We start from the raw sequence: 24,244 nt of genomic DNA, 5'->3' as shown, positions 1-24,244 counted from the left end.
CAAGGCTGATACACAAACTATTAGAAAAATTGATAGAGTCCACACATAGTTTTCTTTTAACAAACATCTTTGAGCATTATATACCTCTCGTGATTTATTGTCCTTTTATGCTTTAAATCAATTGATTTGATATAAAAGATACCATGGATGGGAACAACGAGTTGATTATCAAATTGATAAAGTGTTTTTTAGCCTATTTCTGGAGCATAAACAACAGTAGTGGCTATATATCACACGAAAAGGAAAAATAAAAAATTGTTCCTGGTTTTGAGTCATTTAGTGTTTTGAATCGTGCAAACTACTTATTAATTAACAAAATCATGCCGTGAAAATTGGATATTATTCCACTCGGTGATTAATTACGACGCTCAACGTTAAAGAGAATTTTCCTGTGATTTGGAGAGTTTTGTGAGAAATATTTCACTAGCTTTGTGAGCTTCAAGATTTTCATTTTTTTTCTGTGCACATGCAAATAATTTTTTAAAAATAAATTTAGATATGAGAATAGAAATCACACTTCTTGTTCTTAAACGTACAGATGCAAATTTACCAAACTTATAAGTAGCAATTTGTTCAACTCCTTAGCAGAACTCCGTTGTCGTCCAGCGGTTAGGATATCTGGCTTTCACCCAGGAGACCCGGGTTCGATTCCCGGCAACGGAAATACTTTTAACTATTTTTGGGAAATTTATTTCTCTGCTGATGAGAATTCATCCAAAGGAACGTGGCTTTGCAATCCAATGGAAGTTTGAGTTTTATTGGATCATTTGTTATATATTTAGCTTCTATTCATCTTCCTTTGCATGAAAAATAGGATTCACCACAAAATCGTATTTGAGCCATGCAAAAATTTTAAGCCAAATTCCTTATCATTTTGTCAGAAAAAACTTCTGAAACGATAAATAATCACTACATCAAGAAAGTTTACTCAGGATTCTTGTTTATTGCCCATTAAATTGCATCAAATTTCAGTTTGGTGCGCATGAACGTATCCTAATGTGGTTTTTTTTTTTTTGTTATATGGAGCGATTGTTGAATATAACTTTTTTCCTAAAAAATGTTAAATAGCAAGAAACCACCCTATTGTCATATGGTTCGCAGGTTTTGAGGTTGCAACGTATTCGTCATAAAAAAGAAAGAAAAAAGAACAACTCGTATAAGGGAGGACTATCGTTCCAATTCTATTATTATAGATAGATAATACAAACACACCCTCTGTGCCATCAATTCCTCATTAGTAATTTAAATGAAGGGTGGCTTCGAGTACAAGGTGATAAAGCACCACACTAAACATGGGATCATGCAGTTCTTCTGCTTTCCAAAGTCTTCTCATATTCTTCAATGGATTTGAAAAGCTCAGAGAAGTTGCCTTTCCCAAAACCACCACATCCACCCTTTTGGTACACCTTCCCTTCCTCATCCTTATGCATGCATCCAATTCTCTGAATTATCTCTATAAATATGGTTGGCCTGCTCATTTAACACAATAAGAACTAATCAATGCAAACCACATTTAACTAATTGACCAACAAAAGCCTTAAACACTCAAACAAAACAGCACAAATAGCTATCTAATTGACAAACAGAACAGGATGACAAAGAAAGGACATAAAAACACAATCCATGTGTAAAACGACAAGGACTAACAGATATGTAAAGCAACAATTGAATAACTTGGGGCTTATTTGTTTTAAGATTACAAAATCAATTCTTTCACTTTTTTTTTTTAATAAAACACACTTTTCAATAAACATGTGTGATTTAAATTGATTTATGCTCGTATCACAACTTCAAACCAAAGGGACACTTAACTTGCATGAAAGCATCAAATCAACCGAATTTCTCCCTTTGTTAAAAGGCTATTTTTAGACTAAAGAAAAGAAACAAATAATACTAGATTCCATTGGTTGGATTGTTTGTAGCAATTGCATTATTTCATTCTTTTCTATTCTATTCTACTTCATCCCCATTGTGTCTCCTTTAACATCAGATCCAATCATACTTCAAAACCCAAAAACAGTTAATCAAATTGTTGCCAATTATTAACTAATGATTAAATAAAGTATTGGAATGGAAGATTTCATCTATCACCAGTATATAAATATGATTTTAAATAAAAAATAGATTTTTATAATAAAATATTTTATTTTAATAACTTAAAACAAGCTTAAAGTTAATATTAACAAAACGCATAAAAAGAAAAAGCAAAGAAAAGAAAAGACCTGTCTCCAACAGGCTTAGTGAAAATCTGAAGAAGTGTTCCTTGATCATCTTTATCAACCAAAATGCCAAGTTCCTCACATTCCTTAATCTGTTGATCAGTCAAAACATCAGCAGCACGATTCTTGAGATTGGCATAATAGGTAGGAGGTGGAGAAGGCATAAACTCAAAGCCACCCACACAACTTCGCTTTCTCATCTCTCTGAGAGTGTTGAAAATATCATCAGAAACCAGAGCAAGATGCTGAACCCCAGGACCCTCGTTGTGTTCCAAATAAGTCTCAATCTGACTCTTCCTCTTCGTCCCATAAACAGGTTCATTCAAAGGAAACAACACCATTTCCTCGTTGTTCGCCAGAACCAACGAGTTCAACCCGCTCTCACTCGTTCCCACATCCTCTGCAGTGAACTCAGCGAACTCGTGGAACCCTGTGAACCCTTTCAGGTAGTTCACCACCGGCACTAGCTCCGGCACGTTCCCGACGGCGTGGTCCAGTCGTCGGATACCGCAGTCCAGCGACGGGAACGATGAGAGTTCTTCCATGGGTTCGAATCCGGGAAGGAACCACAGTCCCGGGTTCGGGTCCGAAGTGTGAGAAGGGTTATTGTAGCTGATGTAGCGCAAAACGGCGTCGCCGTAGAGGCGCACCTCGGCTAATCCGACGCGGTTGTCGAGGACCACCGGAGGAGACGCCGGAAGGGCGCCGTGCGCGACGCTGGTGGCGAAGGCGATTTCGGCGTCGGCGACCTCGACGGCGACAGCGCGGACGGCGAAGCCGTGTTTGGCGGAGAAGGAGTGGCAGGCGGAGGCGTCGAAGGTGGGAATGGCGGCGGTGGAGGCGGAGATGGAGGGAGAGTAAGGCGCGGAGAAGAGGAAGGAGAGGTCGCCGGAGCGGAGAAGGTAAGAGGCATGAGTTAGGTTTCCGGTGGAGAGATCGGATTTTGCAACGATAGGCATGCCGAGGCCCCAAGAGAAGCGGCGCGCGGCGTTGGTGGCGTCGGTGCACCAGAACTCGACGTGATGAAACCGGTTCACCTTGAACCGGTCTGATTTAGGATTAGTTCGGACGAAGTTTTTGTAACCAACGAGCTTGAACCCGGTTTGGGTTTGGGTTTGGGTTTGAGTTTCGTTACCCATGGTATTCTGTAGTGGTGAATGCTTGGTGGTGATGGTGTTCTTGTTATGTAGCAGTGATGGGAGTTGGGAAGGGGTGACGCGTGGCGGGACGTGATTGGATGATGATACGCTGAGTGATGGAGTGGCAGCGTGCTGTTCCGGATTGCAACTGTATATGTACGTTGCGTTGGGCATGAAGATAAGCGAGTGAGTGGGTGGATGAGGACGAAGAAGTTTATTTAATTGTAGATAACTTTGAAAGACGAGCACGGGAAAAATGACCTGGATTCTCGTAGACGAACCAAATTATCCCCTTTTAATATTCAAACAATATATTCTAATTAATACAAATACGTTATTCCATTAATTTATACATGCATTTGGATCACCTTTAACTTTTTAAAACTAGTTTTATTAAATTAATTCTAAATTTTAAACCATAAGGGGTCGATTTGGTTTACCCAATTTGGCTCTGGTGAACCTGTACTTTGATGTTCTGTTTGTTTCATTCGATGGTGAATCTGCAAGTGTTGCATGTATCCAACGTAAAAGACAAATTCCTCCGTCAACCAAATCTGGTCGTGAAGTTGAATTGGACTCTCCGCCGCTGACACCGTGTCTCGCGTTTATCCTCACGCTTCCTCCACATTCATATTATTTCATACGTCGTTATTTTTATCTTTAGTTTTTCATTGCTTGAGTCAATCTTAAAAGGATTGGTGGGAGAAAAAACTTCATAGCAAACCTTCAAGTTACTTCCATGACAAGTAAATAAAATATGAATTGATTAATATTAACCTATTAAAGTAAACTAGTTAAAACATATCATGAGATCAAGATTAAAGACTTAAAGATAATCTTGTATTTTGTTAGAAGAGCAATATTGGACCCAACCTGTTAGGTGTTTAGATAGGAAGATGGGATTAACGAGATAGGATGTTTAAGTAACTTACCCGAAAGTGACAAGCGGTTATATGGTAGGCCAACGTTCAAACTTTGGGGCCATGTTTCATTTATAATTCATACGAGAGCTGCATGAAATGATAGGTTAGCTGTTTAATTAATCCATGACTGCAGATTTTTTTTAACATTTTTAAAAAAAAATCAATGACAAATAAATAGATCCTAGTAATTTTGTTTATTTATTTTTCATTAAATCTTTGTAAGATCATAATGGAAAGCTGAATTCAGGAAACGAAACCAAAAAATTTCCAAGACCACAAGACCGAAACTTTAAAACTGAACCGATTTAAAGAGTCCTGTATAGCATGGAGACCTGCAGTTTACTGTTAAGAAAGTGTTAGTAATAAACGAAAACACTTCTGAGAATTTGTCATGTCCAAGCATCATTACCTAACTTTTTATCAGTCCGTTCATTAACTGAAAACCGTACATCTTGGTTACTTATTCACTGTCTAACATCAAAGGGCTCCAACTGGAAACAAAAGGAGGTTTTTATTATCCGTACATCATATCTAAAATTAATATATATTAAAAAATGAGATTTTTGAAAACATTACGAAATTATAAAATTTAAAGCACCAAGTACAAATAGTGAGATTCAAAAAAGAAACAAGTAAAAATCATAAAATATTTTTTAAAATTATAAAAAATAAAAAATTATCAATGACATTTTTTTAAAAAAACTTTAAAAAAAATAATTGTTAATGACATTTTCTGCACCAACAGTTTTTCAGTGATGATTTTTGAAAATTTCTCATTTTTTAGTAATTTTTTCTATTTTTTCCCATATATTATAAAAAGTGCCACAAAACAACTGAAGCTATAAACAACTACTGAATGGTAATTACAGACGATCAGTGTAAAAAGGTCAGTATCGTACATAATTTGGTAGGCTTTTATAAATAAAATTGGGTATCCAGAACAATCAAAACATACTAACAAGAGGATCATCCTCATCTTGGGGGTTGTTGAGAGCCAAAATATGTTTCCTAAATGAAGCTGCAGCTTCTTCTCTTTCTTCTAATTGCCCCAGTTTGTCATATACCATGGCCATCAGATAGAAAGCCTCAGCCGCCAACTCATGAAACTGCAGAGCGCGCAAGATGTAAAACCTCATAAAGACCACAATCAACTCTAAGTACTATTGGTGCGGGAAAAATAGCACTATGTAAATAAAAGAAAGATGCTCGTCAAGTAAAGGAGCAGTAACCAATTAGTACTGAAGACTTGGAAATTATGGTGATTTTGACTGGGAGTATGAAATATTTTTTAATTGATCAGTTTCAATGTTCACTTAGGACAAGAAAATCAAGTCTTAAACTAAATGCAATCGAAACAGGTCTGGATGTTATCTTATTGAGGGTTGTTTAAGATGAGGTGGTACAGGAAAATAATGTTTTAAATAGGTCAACTTTACTCGGGAAAATTTTACTATCGAGCTTTCAACATAACACCATAAATCTTGCATGTCAGATGCCCAGAAAATCAATTAAAAAACATTTATCTCTACTGTAAAATCATTGTAACAGTCACTCCTACTAAAGCATGAATAACTTTAGGTTCCATTTACACATCAACAGACATGCATACGGTGCTTATTACCACATGTATTCAAGTGAAAATTTGACGAGAAACACACATGCTGCCTCTTGGCTTACAAATGAAGAAGGATCAACGGAAATTTACACACAGGATTAAAACACAGAAGATTGTTTACCTCCAAAAGTTGAAGTTCTTCAGATGCTTGTCTCAGCGAATCAATCACAATCTTATAATCCTCAAAGACTGAAATAGAAATTCAAATCAGCAAAGGAAGGTTTAGTTAAAGCCTTTGGGGAGAAAGAATAAGATTAAACCCCTCAGAAAAAATAAAACTTTCCTGCGGGGGGGAAAATAAGGGGAAACTTGGAGAAAATTATAATCACAAACACAACATTATTTAAAAAGCTTCTTATAAGAAAAAAGTCAGAGATTGGACCTTTTCAACATTTATCCAAACTGTCTGGCAACAATTTCAGCATTCAATACATTTGACAAACCATGTTATGGAGTTTTTGCATAATTTTCTCCCTCTTTGGTTATTATCATTTGCAGAATCAGAATTTCAGCTATTGGTATGAAAATGCTTGCAAAAACATGTGTTTACATATATGTAGACAACAACAAACTTGAACAGTCTTAACACCGTCCCTCTGCAGTGACATACCGTTGAAGTTTGAATCACACAGATAGCATTTTGCTTCAACAATATAGGCACGTGAGCGGAGTTCCAAACCACCATGACCAAGAATCATTGGGAAAGCTCCATGAATTAGGTTTAGAGCCCTTGTTGCGTGGCTTGATCCAAGAGAGAGCCATAGCTCAGCTAGAGTAAGAGTAGCTGAGGCTTTTAGAAGGTCCAAGTTAAATGATAGGCAAAATGAGAGGCTAGCTAAAGCATATGGAAGACCTAGAACCGCATTGCCTGATTTCTGATAGAAACAAATAAACGAAAGCTTTAAGAATAAACAAACAGTAGAGAACACACAATAATATGAAAGTTGATAGGCTGGAACAGTGTAGTATACTGTAAGTAATTACAATGAATTAATAGATTACGCATCAAAAAGAAAAGAAAAAAAAAATGATCATCAAAGAGTTAAATCAAAATAGAATAAAAATATTCACAGCCATAACTCATGACAAATATTTTCCTTGAATAAAAAGTGATGCTGATGAATGCTTATATGCAGGCATAGAAAAACATTATCCACACAAAACTGTGCCTTCTAAATCTCTTACAACCTTATTCTTCTTTTCATTTTCAAATTTTTCCAACTGATTTCCCTTTCATCTTGAAGAGGCTGGCCTAGACTGTACTATTTCTGATTAGTAATCAATTTTTATTTTCTCCATGATGAATTGGAGAGATGTCTTTTGACAATAAATTATAACTCATCAGCAATATGAAATTATATAACAAGTTATCCGAAAGAAAGCTAACAACAACAAAAATAGCTTGATCCAGACTTTTTATTGTTAAAACAAAAAAAAGTAGCTTAATCCAGACTTATTACTATTAAAACAAAAAAAAGGTAGCTTGATGATCCAAGCTACATGAACTACCAAGTGCGTCAGAAAATGTGATAACATACTTTGTGAATCTCAGCAAGTAAAAGGAGGACTGAAGCATTCTCAACTTGAAGATTGTATTTGTAGCACGTGCAGAATAAGGAGTGTGCCACAGAAGCTGCCTGGAAAAAACAAAATCATTATATGAAAACTAAACACAGTCTATATAGATTTAAAAAACAATAATTTTTTTATTGCTCTCCTATTAGCACTAGTTAACAATGATTGATTTCATCTTTTTTTTTCTTCTCATTATTAGGCTAAGCAGCTAAGATCTCCACAAACTCTACTTTGATACACAACAATCAAGGTTCAATAATATTGGAATACATGAATGCCACGTAAGTAAAGGACTATATTCAGTAAATAAGTTTTGCTCAGACCTTAGATTCAGATAATAGTCCCAGTTCAAGCCTCATAAAGCCTTATTGTCAAATAATATACTACAAAGACTATTTTAAAACATAAATATTTAAAAAGTATGATCCCTTGTTTCCTATGAAAAAACACTACTACATATGCATTACACAATTAAGAATCAAACTGTGAATAGCATGTGATTAACTTTTGGTATAAAGTTAATTTTTTTACATAGAAGAAGAAGGAACAAACCTCTCGAAATTGATTTGCAGCAAGTAATGTACGAGCATGGCGAAGGCTTGCTTCTGTCTTTAACTCCATATCTACACCCGTTACTTGTGATACCAAAACACCAAGTTCATCACACAGTTTCTGGGCTTGCTTTAATTGTCCACTATATGATGCTTAATTAAGTTATTATTCATGCTTAAATCTCAGCTACCAACAGATTTAAAGATTCTTAATACAACTAATGAACTAGGCCACTTACCGATGTAAAGCATGCTCATGAAGCAACTGCAACTTTAGCATTAAGATTTGTGATTTTGAGACAGATAAAAATTTCTCTTCTGCTATTTTAAGGGCAGAAAAGGTCTCTAGAAACACAAGAAAAATCACAAAACAATAAGGAGAAAAAAGATAAGAAAAGAAAATTGTATATATAATAGGAAACATTTTACCATCTATTTACATTGATAATGCAGGAAAAAAAAAGACCCTATGTATTAAAAAAGGCAAATTGCACAGAAAAAAATTACTATCAAGTTGAGTTTATCATATCATTACTCATAGACAGTTACTCTGGTGACTTACAAACTATCAGCAAATATACACAAACAAAATAAAACAAATGCAAATGTGAAAACAATACCATCCAATATATTTAAAAAAGGGTGGCGTTCTATTAAATAGTATGCAACCAATCTAACCTTTGTATCCTTTAAATACTGCTAAATGTTGAATGAGCTTTACATATGCTAATGCTGCATCTGATGAGCTGGGGTAACCAAGCACAAAGTTAATGCAAGACAAAAAAAATTAACAAAATGGTGGTGATACATTGCTTTTTATAATAAACAAAGGTGATGTGAATCAGCAACTTGGAATGTGATCTCTGTAATACATTCGGTTCAGAAGCTACCTTGATGCATCAAGAAAGCAAGTTGCATGCACCAGTGCATTTATGCGAGACAGGGGTGAGCTGATGACAATTGAAAAAACAAAATCAGATTGTTAAATATCACTTATCTCTCAGGTTTTACCATAATAGAACATCCATATATAGATGAAAATCCAGATACAGTTAGCCTCTCAATTTATAAACAGAAAAGAAAAAAAATTTGAAGCAAAGCAATGCTAGCTTGTTACAGCAAGATCCTTTTTTTTTCTTTTATCAATAGGTTAGCCTTAAAGTAATGAAACTTTAATCAACTATACCCTGTTTACTGGCAATTTCCTGAAGAAAGATAAATTAATAATACGTGCAAGTGCAACCTTAGTTCATACAAACATATCTCAACACAAATAGCAATTTTACCTTCCATATAACTCCCATGCAGTTGCACGAAGTAGATAAGATGAACCCAATACTTGCAACACAGATCCAGGAATTGATGTTGGTTGCGCAATAAATTGGGAAACATTAGAACTGTTACTGGATCCACTCTCTTGACACAAAATGAGTGAACCCATTGGCTTCTGCAAATTCCTAAGCCAAGCTGTGCTAAAGGCACCATCAATTGTCATTGAAGAACTTTCAGAGCTAAAATCACTAATCAGATGAGAACTCAACCTGAGTTCCTACCAACACACAAGAAGAAAATAGATTAATAATTTAATTCTCTTGCTCTGAAACTATCACCAACCAAAGAATAATCACAAAGATTTATATTACCTTGCAAACATTAACCGGGCATGTACTGAGCTTCATAGAAGTTTTTGGACCAAATGATAGCAATGGCCTCTGAACATGCTGCAATGAAGATACTACCATGATGTAAAATGGCATGGGAAAAATTCAAAGGACATGCTTTATGTATAGTTTCATAAAGAAAAATTACTAGCAGTATAAAGAGAATGTTTAATGTAATCAGAAAATCTCATTACCGTTAAATCAAATTTGGCCATTGCCAGATGATTGGAAGCCACCAACCGTTTTAACTTTAAACTTTCTGCTCTTTTTAAAGAACCTCTCAAGAGAACAAATAATTGTTGCTGAACAGAGAGTGAAATGCCTATACTTGTAAAAGGAGAGTATGATGATCCTAGTGTCCCAGCTGTACTTGAGATACCATTTTCAAACAGCAAGTTTGAGATAGCTGCTAAAGTATATGCAAGACAGGAATCATTACTTTGCTGCACAAATGAAAATTGTCAGTCTTTACTGCAAAACATACAACTAATATATCAGGAAGATAGATTTGGGTTTAAATGGCAACATGCGCTAATAACATTTAGTTTGCCATGTATCCCTACCCTAGTGGCATAGCACGTATACTTTAAGGCAACATTTGCTGTCAGCTTACGTTTTGCACTAATTGGTGAACAGAAGTTGGCAATTCTATTGAATTACAAAACTTATTTCAACATGATTACCTGCTGAGAAACACGAACTGCCTCTGTCAAAACCTAAACATAACAAACAAATATAAGTGTGGTAGCAAAAACTAATGCATAGTAGAAAAATTGGCTTAATCACTAGCTGAGAACAAAACAATACAAATACTAGAAGCCTTGAGAACTAGGAAAAGGTCAAAATGTGGAGCATGTATCAAAATCAAAATGCTCATAAAACTTACCTCTAAAGCCAACTTTGGATGCCCAAAGTGAAAATGCATCATTCCCAAACATAATAATCCAATTTCATATCTTCCAAAGCTATTACCACCAACTGGAGGAACAAAATCAAATCCTTCCATCCCTGCACTTTTGACCAACAAATAACAAATAAGTTCAGATGTTACACTTTAATTTTATTGACTATTAATCACTCAATACGTGAGGGTATTTGTGCACAAGAAATATAGTTACAACTTACAAGATCTATAATTCAGAGCAAAAGACAAAAACTATAGAATAGATGAAGAAGGAAAAACTTTACAACTGCACCTACAGAGATTCTAAGTTTTGACAATCATAACATAAAAAAATTTAGTATTGGAAGCATTAAAAAAATGGAGGAGCCCCAGCACCATGTGGAATACCACCAAGAAACAGAATTTATTTAATAGCAGGTTAATTGAAGTTTTTAGCAAAAATTCATTTTTTGGGTGATTTATTTGCTTTGATCCTTTAGCCCACTCGGTGCTCTTCCTCTGTGGCAGTTTACTGTAGATTGATTACTAGGCATCATAAATCATGTAGACATAGTGTCAACATAGAGTTGTGATCACACACATCTAGGGCAATATTTTAATAAACTGAAAATTCATCATAGGGTGTCCGATAACAAGAATTCATAATTGAATTTGCAATAAGTAAATTGACAACTTTAATTCCAAAGTGAAGCTGAAGAAAAACAGACATTATTATAGAAAAAAGAGTAGAATGCCGGTAAATGACAATGGCCTTTGGTATCATACAAGTATGCAACAGACAAAAGCAACAGGATGGTGTCAACTATTTTGTTGGGTGGCATTCAATTGTTGTTATTGAGATAGAAATTAATTTCCATTGATGATGTACAGGCACAAATCAGTGATTCTTTCCACTTGCTTTATATGTAGTTAGTCAACAAATGAATCCAAGCATTGACCAATGCTGTTAGAGAGATTGAATAAAAAAATAACAGTTGAATTACCTGTAATCAAAATAGCAATGAAGATTCTCCAAAGCAGTAATATAATCATCATGAGAAAGACCATTCAAGTAGCTCAAAAAGTGAACCTGGATGGAAGTGAAAGTCAAAATGACTGCAAACTTTAATAGGGAAAAATGAATGAATAGAATTAAAAAAATCCAATAACCTTACCCGATGCAGTTCAGGTGCCAACTTTTGTAGCTGCCGTAGAATAATTTCAAATCCATTGAAAGAGACAGCACTACCATTCCTGCAATATGAATAAAACTTGAAAATTTATATAACTGCAATGCACAAGTTCATTGTAAATAAAATAAAATAAAAAATCAGGGAAGTTCCAGGTTTGCAAGGTGCTTACTTTTCAATGGTATCAGCTTGCTCTTGTAAGTAACCTTGTACCTGCCAATTTGTGCGCAGAAATACTGCCCCACTGGAATCTACGTCTCGCAGCATGTTACTTGGAAGGTCTCCATAAGGACTAGCTACTCTAACTTTCTCACTCTGTTTGGATACTGAATCAGCAGGCACATCAATATCTGTGCATGTGAGTTCCAACATTGTCAGTGAAGTTATATCATTGTGTCACTGTTAAACAGTGTGTCCCAGAGCAAAGCCATAAACATACAAACTCATAAGCGAAGTTAGATACTTATACCATCAACTAAACTCAGAAGTGTGTTTGATGTATGAAGGTGGAAAGGAACACTTTCACTAGCTTCCTTTCTTGCTTCAATTTCTTCGGAAACCTTTTCATAGACAAAGTTCTCCAGGTCCATGTTCTCATATTCTGAATATGTCTCCAGATTACTACTAGAATCATCTAAACTATGTTCTTCATAAGGAGGACAATTTGAGAATTCTTCTTTACAATAGATCCCTATGTTTGTCAAGAGATGGCATAAACCCTGGTCATTCAAATTAAAAGTTATGATACAAGGATGATAATCTACGCAATGTGGGAATGAAAAATGATTTTTAGGGGACTTGTATGAAAAAAATAAAAAAATGAGGCACAGAAAGGGGAAATCAAGGATTTTTTAGAGACCAAAACCTTATTTATAAACCAATTTCATTCTAAAGAAGAAAAGTAAAAAATGTACACAAACTAAGCATATGAGGAAGAGAAAGCAAAAAATATTTTCACAAGGAACACAAAATTGTATATTAAAAACTTCTAATACAACTTGCCCATCATGAAAACAAAGGACATCAGCTATTGAGCTCCATGGATTTTAGTAATATCAATGTAAACTCATTGAAAGGCAAAGAATGTAGAGTTCAAAACTCTGTTAGAAGCACCTAGCTACATTATGGAGTCTCAAAAAAGAAAACAACTTCACATCCTTCCACTTTTATTAACATGGACAGTGATAAAATAATATTCCAGCAAACAAGGAACAAATTAAACCATCATAAAGAATGAGTTAAACATCATACCTCAAATGATAGCAAATTAAAAGCAAGTACACAACGCCGAAGAAATATCCCCAGGTTACTGTTCATGTCCAAAATAACCTGGTCATCTTCAACGGCTCCTGAATCAGGACCCCCAAGTATTCCTGAACCACATTGTAATATCATTAAAGATAAAAATTCAGTCCAATGAATAAGCAATATGCACCTGTGCAGTAACTCACAAGTAAAATAAAAAGATAGAAGCAGGAATCAAAATAGACAAAACATGTAAAACAAAATGAAGGGTCAAAGACTAGAATAGTAATATTAAAGTTGATAACTCACCTCTTATATCACTGAAAAAATTAAACAAATCATCAGGTGACGACAGAGATGATAATCTACTCATCAACTGATCAATAACCCAGGAGGCTTCCCAGTTTTGGCTCATCATCCTCAATTGATGGATGAGTTCATCCAACTTTGGCTCAACGATATCATCGCAGGACTGCATAATTAACAATGTTTTGAATTTCAATACAACAAATATATGACCGGTCTTAAGCAACAAAAACGAGTATAGCTCAACAACTAACACAAAAACTCTCCCAGAATGCGATAAATTCAAAACCAAATCACAGTAAAAAACTGAGAAAAATTTGAAATGATATTTGCATTATCCACGTTTAGGAAGAAGAAAACAGAAACAGCAGACCTTGGTGAGAGATAACAAGAACAAGCCAAGGCGATTGTGCTGAACAACGGAAGAGAAAGGGAAAGGAACAGATATGTGAGCTGGTGGAGCATAGATCTTGAGGAGAATGCACAGTGAAACTTTGTGCGGAGTGATTGCAAATGCACCTCCCTGTTTCAATATCCCACTCATCGATTATCTATGCCTACTTTCTGTATGACAAAATGCGTGCATCAAATACAACTTTCGTAGTGAGTAATTAGTTAAGGGAAGGAAAGATGAAACTCATCGTCGATCACTGCAACTGTAAGTCGAGGTTTGTTTAGGGTTCGAATTTTGCTTTCTGTAAATGAAAAACCGCGAACTGTGTTTTTAATTCAAAATTGATAAATATGTATTTATTAAATAAATAAATAAATAGGGTATGGTGCTATTATTATTTTTAATTTTAATATGTGGTTAGATGTTTTTTAAAATTTTTCAAAACAAGTGCTTATTGTTTCTAAAACTGTATTACACTCCTCGTTTCGTCAATTTTATCTTTACACATTAAATTTTAATCTTTATTTTTTGAGACAAAACTAACAAAATATGAGTTATTGGATTAAAAAAATGAATATGCTGCTTGATTTTTAATTTTGATCCGTAAAATAAAAAATATAATTATAAAGAGTATGTTTTGTTTAAATAAAAAGTTTTTTTTTTTTTTTTGTCATGATGGTCCATAACTTATAAAAGGCTAGATTGGGCCAACAAAATATCAGTTGCAATTAAATTGATCCAATTCATCGATATCTAAGCTCAAAACACTCGCTTTGTAGCAATGCCTATGAAATGGTACGATGATAACAGTATATATCAAGTTTAAGGTCTTAGATAGATGCTTAATTTTGTCCATCACAATGGAATTATCCATAAATATCTTGTTAAAATATTTTTTTCGCATACGTTTCAAATTTATCTTTTTAAAAAATAATATTTTTGTATTTTTCACTGAAAATTTAGAATTGGTTAATTAATATTCTAATTTAACAACTTTTTTGACTTAGCAAAAAAAAATATTCCTGCAAAAAAAAAGTTTTAAAAATCAAACAAAAATTTAATAATTTAGACTACATTTAAATGAACTTGAAATATAGATTTATTTTAATGCTATAAATTATAAAGAAGTTTTGAACACACACTTAATAATATTACGATGGTAGTCAGCTAATCTATCGACTGAACTGCAAGTCAGCGTACCAAATTACCAACCAGTCTTTCACATTAAATACTTCAATTTTCGAAAACAAATTTTCTTTCAATTAGTATTAATATTATATCATATTATTCTTAGGAACGCAAATCTGGAGAATATCAGCGAAAACAAAAACCCTTGGGTGTTGGGTAGAGTTTCCGACAAGTCTTGATCTACGCTCATGGCTTCTCCGGTAACTCGTCGATCATCACTCTCTCTTCATCTATCTTCGTGTTTTTCAAATACTGAACTGAATTGCAATGATAATGATTCAGCGAGCTGCAGAAACCACTGAGAACAGCTTGGAGAAGATCAAGCGCCAACTAGCTTCCGCTTCTGGTCGAAATTTGTTGCAGGGACCACTTCTCAAGAGATCTGAAACCGTATTTCATTCTTCTTTCTTTTTTTTCACCGATTTACCTCCAATTTCCACTTTTATTACACTTTTCCAATTTGACGTGTGAATTTCGTTTTGTGTTCACAGCTGAGAAAATGGAACGAGCGTTGGGTGATTTTGGATCCAACAACGGGGAGAATGGAATACAAGTAGGTGTTTATGTATTGGTAATGGTTTTTTTTTTGTGTGGGGGAAATTAGTTTCGTTACTAATTTTCTGTGTTGTTTTTTATTGCTTTAGGATAAGGAGAAATGAACCAGCTGTTAAAGGAACGATTATATTTGATGCAAATAGCACCATAACTGTATCTCCAGTGAATTTTCAGTAAGAATTGTGATTTTGAGTTAAGCATGTTTTGCCTTGTTTGTAGATATGATTAAAGAAATTCTGTTGGATGAGTTTTGCTTTTTATGGTCATTTGACATGGTGTGGCTTTATTTCTGTGTGTTCCAGTGGGCTTCCTAAGTATGACGGGTGCTGCTTTTGTATCCTTTTTTGTTATATTTATTGCTTTGAAAATGATAAATGGTATGAAAGCTTCCACACGAAAATTTCATCGAATGAACTATTGCTGTTGATGAAATATTCATGTTTCCATGTTAAATTCGATCAATGGCTTTGATTGGTTATGCATTCTTTCGTTAAAGTTAGTGCAATAAATTCGTACTCTATAGCAAAGCTGTTATTGCTTTTAGTACTAATGGATTGTCAATTGCTCACAAATGGATGAAAATTGCTCTGCTTGTTACCTTAACTGTCTCTTTTAGATATTGGGACACCACAGAAAAAGGATTACTTCCTCTGTGCCGAGACTCCAGGTGCAGCTAGAGCATGGGTGTCAACTTTACAGTAAGTTCTATAATCTCACACTTTCTTCTCCCTTTTTCCTCTTTCTCTGGGCCAATTTCTTGCTATCTTATCCTTCTCATTTAATGTTTTTGTTAAATATATTTTATGCATGTTAAAATGCTTTTGTATTTAGAAAGAATAAATTTATAAGATGTATAAAGCGGTTACCTTGCAAATGTAATAATGCCTTCTTGAACCTAAAGTACTAATACATCTGTTTAGAGTTTTACTGTTTTTTGAAAGTCACACTTCTTTTTCGTGTTTTAAATTATTGGAGATCCTTGACTGTGGTATCTTCTCTTCGTGATTTTTAACTCTTTTGAACAGTGTTTTATTTTCATGGGAAAAGGCCTTCGCTTGGAAAAAGGGACCTGTAGAATACTAATTTAATACTTAGTTCAGCTTATTATGTTTGTGTTTCTTGTATTATTAGTGGATTGCATGACTCTTAGTCCAATAAAAAGAAGTTGAGGAATACTCAAAAGAACTTTAAACGAAATTATTAAAAGAGACCTTTCGATTAACTAGATTCTGAAATTTGATTTTTTATTGAACTCAATGGTGTCGTATAATCTATATAGCAACCTCACCTAATGGGATAAGACTTGATTGTTGTTGTTGTATTATTATTTTGTTTGGTACTCTTGATTTCTACTACAGTTAATTGATTTGAATGATTACTGGACCATTGCTATTCTGATTTGAATGTCTAATTGTCCGTAATTATTTCCTTGTCTGATTTATTTTATCATCTGACATTAGTGCCACTCAGTTGGTCCTAAAAGCCCATAAAGAAGCTGTGAATTCCTTAAGTGGGAATGGTTCTACAAAATTAGGAACTGTTGCAACAGTTGTTGCTGCAGCCAACTCAACAGCCTTGGAATGTTCAAAAGAAATTGAAGCAGCAATGCAGATTTCCTTGCGAAATGCTCTGGGAATGATGAATAATAAGACTAGTGATGGTCCTATGGATGATTTAACAATCATGAAGGTACAGTCTAGCTCTGGTTTATTCTATCTTTCTTTATGCTCCAGGTTTTCAGCATTTGTGATAAGTTTTTTTCTATAGTCCTTAAGTTTTTTTCTCTTTGTTTTTCTATAGTCTTGATATACCTTGATTTTATTCTGCTTGTTGTGTGGCTTGGGTTACACTTTCTAAAAATCTTTTTGAATTAGGCCAATTGCTTCCTGCATCCTGGAATCAACCCTTAGCCTCTTAGGTTCATCATTGATTGGGGGCTTAAGAGAGGGAAGAAGGATATGGGTTAATTATTGTTAATAATAATAAACAAAATGTTAATGACGAAAAGTGGGCAGGTAGGGTTGTACATGGTAGCAGCTACGGTCTTTGCACTCACACTTAAGCATCAATAGTAGGCTATAATGAAAATTGGAGTCTTAGAAAAATACAATAAACGGAATCATGTTAAGTTTGCTAGATTACCGTTAGTTTGCTATATTTATCATTATTTTGCTAAAAGTACTAATACATTTCTGTAGAATGATTTAAAAACTGTTATGTGTGGGAACTAGATTAAATATGAGTGTCACAAACAGGAATCAAAACTTCAATTATCGTTTTTAAAATAAGCAAAAGCTAAAAAAAAGTTTCTGTACTATTTTGATTTCTGAGAAGCTAAAATAAAAAGTTATCATATAAGTGTTTTTTTTTTTTTTCAAACTTAGCCAAACACCCCCTTAATTAGATAATTACTAGCTAGAAGATTCTTAGAAATAAATCTTAAGAATTTTGTGATGTTATGAATTTAATTATCATACTTTTAAAATATAATGCGTCAAATAATGGTTGAATGCTATGGTTGAAATTGAATTATGATAAGGACGATTCTATGAGGATGGTGGATATAAGTAGGGAAAGGTTGTTCTTTAATCTGACAGAATATTTGTATGTGGGTATTTTTTGTCTTCTTGGGCCTTTGTTGTTCTTTATTTCTTTGGATTTGGTTCTAAGGATGCTACTCTACTCTACAGGAAACACTTAGAGTAAAGGATGAGGAGCTACAGAATTTGGCACGAGACCTCCGAGCACGTGATTCAACTATCAAAGATATAGCAGATAAACTATCTGAGACTGCTGAAGCTGCTGAGGCAGCAGCATCTGCTGCTTATACTATGGATGACCAACGGAGAATTGCTTGTGCAGAAATTGAGCGTTTAAAGATAGATTCTGACAAGCAGCAAGAGTTGTTTGCACAGAAGGTATGCAATTATACTGGTTGATTTGAAAATATTTTTTGGTTGATGGAAATTCGAGCGATTCTTGGTAAACTGTTTTTGACAATGAACCCTTAGCTATTATTATGGGTACTACTTGCAATGAAATGTTCTTAAATTGTTTTAGCTAAAAGTGGCTGAAGAAAAGATACTTGGCTTAAGTAAAGAAAGAGAGCAGTTAACCAGGCAGAGAGATGCTGCTATTCAGGAAGCAAATATGTGGCGTACTGAACTGGCAAAAGCTAGAGAGCATGATGTGATCTTAGAAGCGGCTGTGGTAAGAGCAGAAGAGAAGGTTAGGGTTGCGGAAGCAAATGCTGAAACTAGGACAAGGGAGGCTTTACAGAGAGAATCTGCGGCAATAAAAGAGAAGCAAGAGCTTCTCGCATATGTGAACGTACTAAAAGCCCAACTTCAAAGGTCTATTTCTTTAGCCCTTGCATTTTATTTTGTTAATTAGATTTGGTGACTACTTTACATTTCTTTTCCCGCCTAAACATAAAGATAAAAATATTGCATATCAATACTGAGTGAAACAGGGAAAAGGAAGGAAACTTTCAATGGTTTATTTGTCTTGAGTTCTTTGAGGTTAACTACGAACGACAGCTATGAAATGTGGAGCTGTCATAAAAACAAAATTGACATACTAGATAGTTTTTTTGTTAACAGGCAACACATTGATACAACTCAGGTTTTTGAGAAGACAGAGTCATGCTCAGATACAAAGCATGTTGACCCCACAGAAGAGAATGTGGATAAAGCATGCCTAAGTGTTTCTAGAGCTATCCCTGTCCCTGCAGAGAATGTAGTCCACATGGCTACTGATCAGGTGAACATTCAGCCGGTTGGGGACAATGAATGGAGTGATATTCAGGCAACAGAGGCAAGGATAGCTGATGTAAGGGAAGTAGCACCCGAAACTGATGGAAGCAGCTTGGATATTCCTGTGGTTAGCCAACCAGGTACCAATCATCATCATGAACAAGGAGCAAACTCTTTCCATCAGCCCTGATGTTATCCACAAGTATACAACGCAGACAAAATTTCAACTTAAGGCAATGTAATTATACCATTTTGTTGGATGAGCGTGTAAGCCTTAATTGTTCACAAGTTATCAGTTGCCTAATCAAGCTGTGTTATGACCTGCCCTGAAAGTGAGTACCTTTTTTCTGATGTAAATGTAATACAACGAGCTCATCGTGAATTTTCTTTTTTCCTTTGGTCAGAATAATTTTCTGTGATATGTAACATTTTATCAACTAATGGGGCCCTTAATTTTTGGTCCCACTTAAAAACTCAACTGAAGGCCCATGTGATCATAGACATTCATGAGGTGACTGGTTATAAAAAGCCCGCAAATGTTTTACAAATCTTTTTGAAGCGAGCCCGTAACTTTCTTTAGAAATTGTTGCAAACCTTTCTCCTCTTCTCCTCAAGCAATGCTCAGTCTATATATTATATTTTAGAGCATGTTTGTTGACCAAAAAAAAAAAAAAAAAGAGCATGTCTGTATCATAGGTAAATTTGGCACATTTTAGTGAAAAGCTTATTATTGAAATTAATTTGAGCATTCGTTTTTTATCACATTAAATAGAAAGAACACTATTTTTCTTTTACTCAACCTCCGATTGCATTGAGATAACTAGAAAGCAACGACAGACGATATCAAGTGTCTACTGCATTGTTATGAAATCACAGCTCCAGTATTTTCGTGAATGCACACATTTACAGGTGACGGCAATACTGACAATCACTGCTCCACTAATACGGTGAAAGATTATCTGCATGTAAAACGACAAAAACTACAAGAGAAACCAAAATAAATATATTTCTTGTCTGTAAAATAAAAAAATAAACATATTGGTTTCTGTTATTTTTTTCTTACGAAACTACAAAATAACTCTTAATCTACAGAACATGATTGGCTACATAAATCAGTGAACATCATTGGACTGGAGAAAATAAAAAATGAACGGAGGGATTGAGGGAGTAGGTAGAATCCTGTAATGGTAATTTCAAGAATAGTAAGAAAGTATGCAACGAATAATGTCAAAACTGTAACCCTTCATACAAAGTATTTTGTCAAACTTTCTCACTTGAACCCAATAAAAGAGTAGGGTGAGAGATATGCATGTTGCAACTGTTATGGTAGTATAAGCATAAAAAATGCTCTTAAAATCTATTAAATTCTTTACAATCATAATAAACCTTAGATGGATCAACGGCAAACTGAACCACAGATCTGAGATCATCCCAGTTCTCATTTTCAAATGCATCATCCATATTCTGATTCCAAAAACTTGAGTGAGACAATGATGTTGGAGCCTGAGCTACAACATTGCCTAACTGACCAAGAAAAAAGTGGTTCTTCTCTTCAAAAACAGGTCTGGTTTCACTTTGATGAATGAGTGTTGAGTCTGTGAAAGTCAAGTACGGCTTGCTGTTGTCAGATTCTAAGCTGCATGTTTTGGAACTTGAAGAGTTAGTGGGGTTTGGCCTTGTCAGTGGTGTTGAGTCTTTCAAATTTGGTGTGTATTTTTTGTAAGATGGGACTCGTTTGAATATTCGGCATAGTGTCCACACTTCCTGCAAACCCCATAAAAGACATAGAAACAAAGACATAAAGAAAAGGTAATAGAATGTCTAAGTCAACTCTGTTGACTTGGTCGCATTAACTGAATGCCAAAACGATGCAAGATGAAATAAATGCAATTTATTTAAGATTGAGTGAGAACCACAAAACCCTCGAGGCATTTACAAGTTGCGATTTATTGTTACATAAACCATTGGATAAATTTCCATGATGCTCACATCTTTAAGTAAAGAGTGTTGATAAGCAAGGCAAGGAAGTGAATTGAATTGAATTAATACAATGTTTTGTATAGTTTTTCTTTTCCTTTTTGCAATCAATGTTTGGTGTAGTTGAGTGGGAAACCAATATAAATTAATTCACTATGTTGTCACAATTAAGGCTTTTACACAATCATTAAATATATTGATGTATAGACACATCATTGAAAAACTAAAATTTTATTAAAAAAAAAAAGTCTTATGATAATATTTTTTTATATTAGTTTAATAACATATGATTAAATAATAGTGCTTTACTATCTTCGTTATTTCCTCCTTTCTTTACTTTTAAATCCTCTTTAGTTCAATCAAAGTAGCCTGACGGAACAATGACCTAAGAAACATGTCATCGAACACAAATTAGATTTATAATGAATATTTAAAACCAACCAATATATGTATGTTATAAAAGTTTATGTATTATGTCAATTTACTGTATTTATTCAACTACTACCAATGATAGTTTAGGAATTTTAACTTATTATTTTATTAAAAAAAAAACTCCCGGCACATAAATAACAATTTTTTTTTGTTAATCGGAAAATATTATAAACTTAATTTCTTATAATTAAGGACATGCAAAACCCGTATTCTGCCACATATGTTGAGCCAAATTTTTTAGGTCTTTCTTGTATGTACATGTCATTTATCGGGAAAATTTTTGAGACCCAGAGTCAAATTTTTATTTGTATATATTTTAATTTTGTAGTAATAAAATGATTAAGTGAAGGAGATGTTACCTTAAGTTTGCTATAAGTTCAGGTCCACAAATCTTAAGCCTTAATTAATTCATCCTATCAGACGAGCTGAAGTGGTTATTTAGTAAATAAATTGGATTGTCTATCTTGATGTATAATTCTTCATGGGGTCTAATAAGCGTGCTTCTGACTTTTGAATAAACAAACGTACAGTTCTTTTATTTGTGGTCATTTTGAATATGAACAAGCTTCTAATCCAGAATCTCAGAAACTGTTGTAATCATTTGACTATGTTTTGTGTTTATGTATATACCGTTCTAGATGGTCTTTTTATGATTTTTTGAAAGTGGTTCTAGATGGTTTACTTTCACATTTTATACATCTTTTTCAGACAACATAAAAAGAAATTTAAGACACTATCTCATAAGATTAATATAGTAAATGGAAAAATAACGAAACAAGGACTAACATATGTAATTGACTTACAGCTTCTTGAACATCATTGGCATCATTAGCTTGTGGATTATTATTGCTAGTTTTTCCATTGGGTGGAAGGCGAAACTCATGCATCATCCAATCAGTTTTGGTGCCTTTCCCAGCACTTCCGCGGTAATAGACCAATGATTTCTTGAGGCCAATGCATTCATGTGGTTCTTTAACACAGTATATAGGCTTGTCAATCCCTGTGGCTTTCCAAAATCCAGATCCTGTAACCCTATTAGGCCTTATGCTGTTCCTGTATTTTCTCCCTCTTATGCAAAAGAAATACCATTCCTTCTCCCCCACAGAACTCACTTCTTCATTTACATTACCAGCATATAGAAAATAAAAGGGCATGAGAACAGAAACCATGAATAAAATATTATATTATACAGAAAAATATATATAAAAAATCAAAATGGGGTTTGTGGGGTTCCACCTAGCTAGCTAGTTAACTAGCCTAGAATTGAAACACCAATTACATACATGAATATCGCGCATACCAAATCTTTGTCTTCCTTTTCAATATATTTTATTGAATAACACACTATGGGGAAGCTCTTGATCTTCATGTAAAAACTTTGCAAAATGTTAAATATTAACTAAAACCATCTAATATTAGTCCTTTGTTATCGATATAATAATTAAAATTTAGTAAGGATTCAGATACTTTCTCCGACACAGTATATATATGCTTTCAACAAACACTCTATTATTCCTTGATTATTGTATTATATACATGATGAATCGTAGCAAGCTCAAGAAAAGTAAATATGTTTATGTAACATATATAAATTAAGAGGAAGCAGATCTTACTTGGAAGATCCCATGGATCATATTTGTAGATGTCAATCTGTTTGATGAGTTCAATTTTTAGAGGCTTTTTGTCAACCTTTCGCCTCAGATAAAACCCAACAAGCTCTTCATCAGTTGGATGGAATCTAAACCCAGGAAGCACAACTTCATCTTCTTTTTTGTCCTCATCAGAGTTTTGTAACTTGGCCACATCCATTATTTGTCTCTAACACTCGAGTATCTCAAACTTGGGAAGCTTCTTATAATGTGTAAATTATATTCCTCTTTCCTTATATTTATATTATTTTTTCTGTCTTTTTTTTTTCTTGTTTCATTGTGTAAATTGAATATTGGCTGCTGGAGTCAAGTCAAACATTTCCATTATGAGATGTATATATATCTTAAAAATCAAAGAGCTCCAAATTAAAGCTTACAAGTTTTTGACCTGATAAATACATATAGATTTTTTTAGGGTCCTCATGAGGCCACCAAAGGACAAAGGTTAATTAATCAAGGAAGGTGAATTACCAATGAGAAGAATTTTGAATCCATGTTAGCTTTCAGTGCAACAACTGAGGAAAGTCTACCAGAGTGGGCACAAACTTTGACTATTATATACACATATGGATGGAACGGAACAGATATTTGCAATTAATAAAGGAAAAGTCAAAAGAGATTTCAAAGAACATAATTTTTTAAGAGAATTTTCGAAAGCTAACTTTAACAAAAAGATTATTCATGCCTGGAACTATGATCCACCAAAATCACTGTCCAGTTCTAAATATCTTTCAAACTAAAAGCGTGCCTTTTAAACATGATTTCTACTTTTTTAAAATACATATTGTCATAATATCATCAAATTCAATCCACAACTCAGCAATTTGCAAAGGATGATGGTTTTATTTTCATATTTTTCATGAACCAATAAATTCTAATTTGAATTGTTTTTGCTTTTCCTTATGTTACCAACAAGCATGAATTTTCTTCGTCCCTCTTCGTTTCAAACGTTTGCTTTGATCCTCAATAATGCATACGTGACAATAC

The 24,244-nt window shown here is 34.1% G+C and overlaps 4 protein-coding genes and 1 non-coding gene across 10 annotated transcripts; 2 read left to right on the top strand and 3 right to left on the bottom strand.

Annotated features, from left to right (window-relative positions):
- The first annotated feature begins 591 nt into the window (after positions 1 to 591).
- TRNAE-UUC lies at positions 592 to 663 on the top strand. Its single transcript has one exon. It is a non-coding gene; the product is annotated as a tRNA-Glu (tRNA).
- A 375-nt stretch (positions 664 to 1,038) lies between these two features.
- On the bottom strand, positions 1,039 to 3,620 carry LOC113874106 (4-hydroxyphenylpyruvate dioxygenase). Its single transcript, XM_027512323.1, has 2 exons — positions 2,223 to 3,620; positions 1,039 to 1,470 (listed from the first exon to the last, which is right to left on the bottom strand). The coding sequence occupies exons 1-2, from the start codon at positions 3,530 to 3,532 to the stop codon at positions 1,299 to 1,301; spliced, it is 1,482 nt and encodes a 493-aa protein (XP_027368124.1). The 5' UTR covers positions 3,533 to 3,620; the 3' UTR covers positions 1,039 to 1,298.
- Positions 3,621 to 4,461: 841 nt separating this feature from the next.
- Positions 4,462 to 14,033, bottom strand: LOC113874103 (anaphase-promoting complex subunit 5). 4 transcript variants are annotated; one of them, XM_027512318.1, is made up of 22 exons: positions 13,681 to 14,006; positions 13,311 to 13,473; positions 13,008 to 13,129; positions 12,226 to 12,475; positions 11,929 to 12,106; positions 11,742 to 11,820; positions 11,571 to 11,656; positions 10,570 to 10,696; positions 10,367 to 10,399; positions 9,878 to 10,126; positions 9,666 to 9,743; positions 9,309 to 9,571; positions 8,913 to 8,972; positions 8,701 to 8,768; positions 8,262 to 8,367; positions 8,024 to 8,165; positions 7,435 to 7,533; positions 6,507 to 6,771; positions 6,018 to 6,085; positions 5,237 to 5,387; positions 4,691 to 4,772; positions 4,462 to 4,623 (listed from the first exon to the last, which is right to left on the bottom strand). In XM_027512318.1, the coding sequence occupies exons 1-21, from the start codon at positions 13,849 to 13,851 to the stop codon at positions 4,759 to 4,761; spliced, it is 2,772 nt and encodes a 923-aa protein (XP_027368119.1). In that variant the 5' UTR covers positions 13,852 to 14,006; the 3' UTR covers positions 4,462 to 4,623; positions 4,691 to 4,758. The 4 variants fall into 4 exon arrangements, with proteins under 4 accessions (XP_027368119.1, XP_027368120.1, XP_027368121.1 ...); XM_027512319.1 differs by lacking the exons at positions 4,462 to 4,623; positions 4,691 to 4,772 and having other exon boundaries at positions 5,126 to 5,387; positions 13,681 to 14,033; XM_027512320.1 differs by lacking the exons at positions 4,462 to 4,623; positions 4,691 to 4,772 and having other exon boundaries at positions 5,198 to 5,387; positions 11,929 to 12,082; positions 12,220 to 12,475; positions 13,681 to 13,851.
- Positions 14,034 to 14,854: 821 nt separating this feature from the next.
- LOC113874107 (switch-associated protein 70) lies at positions 14,855 to 19,775 on the top strand. 3 transcript variants are annotated; one of them, XM_027512325.1, is made up of 11 exons: positions 14,855 to 14,891; positions 14,996 to 15,089; positions 15,172 to 15,279; positions 15,381 to 15,442; positions 15,534 to 15,617; positions 15,747 to 15,778; positions 16,061 to 16,142; positions 16,905 to 17,133; positions 18,135 to 18,362; positions 18,505 to 18,797; positions 19,047 to 19,775. In XM_027512325.1, exons 2-11 carry the CDS (start codon positions 15,078 to 15,080, stop codon positions 19,387 to 19,389), a joined length of 1,473 nt encoding a protein of 490 aa, XP_027368126.1. In that variant the 5' UTR covers positions 14,855 to 14,891; positions 14,996 to 15,077; the 3' UTR covers positions 19,390 to 19,775. The 3 variants fall into 3 exon arrangements, with proteins under 3 accessions (XP_027368126.1, XP_027368125.1, XP_027368128.1); XM_027512324.1 differs by having other exon boundaries at positions 14,858 to 15,089; XM_027512327.1 differs by having other exon boundaries at positions 14,858 to 15,279; positions 19,047 to 19,742.
- Positions 19,776 to 20,369: 594 nt separating this feature from the next.
- Positions 20,370 to 23,471, bottom strand: LOC113874110 (transcription factor JUNGBRUNNEN 1). The gene is made up of 3 exons (XM_027512331.1): positions 23,222 to 23,471; positions 22,412 to 22,722; positions 20,370 to 20,963 (listed from the first exon to the last, which is right to left on the bottom strand). Exons 1-3 carry the CDS (start codon positions 23,415 to 23,417, stop codon positions 20,550 to 20,552), a joined length of 921 nt encoding a protein of 306 aa, XP_027368132.1. The 5' UTR covers positions 23,418 to 23,471; the 3' UTR covers positions 20,370 to 20,549.
- Positions 23,472 to 24,244: the final 773 nt, after the last annotated feature.

The sequence above is a fragment of the Abrus precatorius genome, unplaced genomic scaffold, assembly GCF_003935025.1.
Source record: "Abrus precatorius isolate BTA unplaced genomic scaffold, Abrus_2018 Scaffold8, whole genome shotgun sequence".
Lineage (NCBI taxonomy): Eukaryota > Viridiplantae > Streptophyta > Magnoliopsida > Fabales > Fabaceae > Abrus > Abrus precatorius.
The sequence above is the reverse complement of the archived record's forward strand: the minus strand, read 5'-3'. Positions and strand labels throughout refer to the sequence as shown.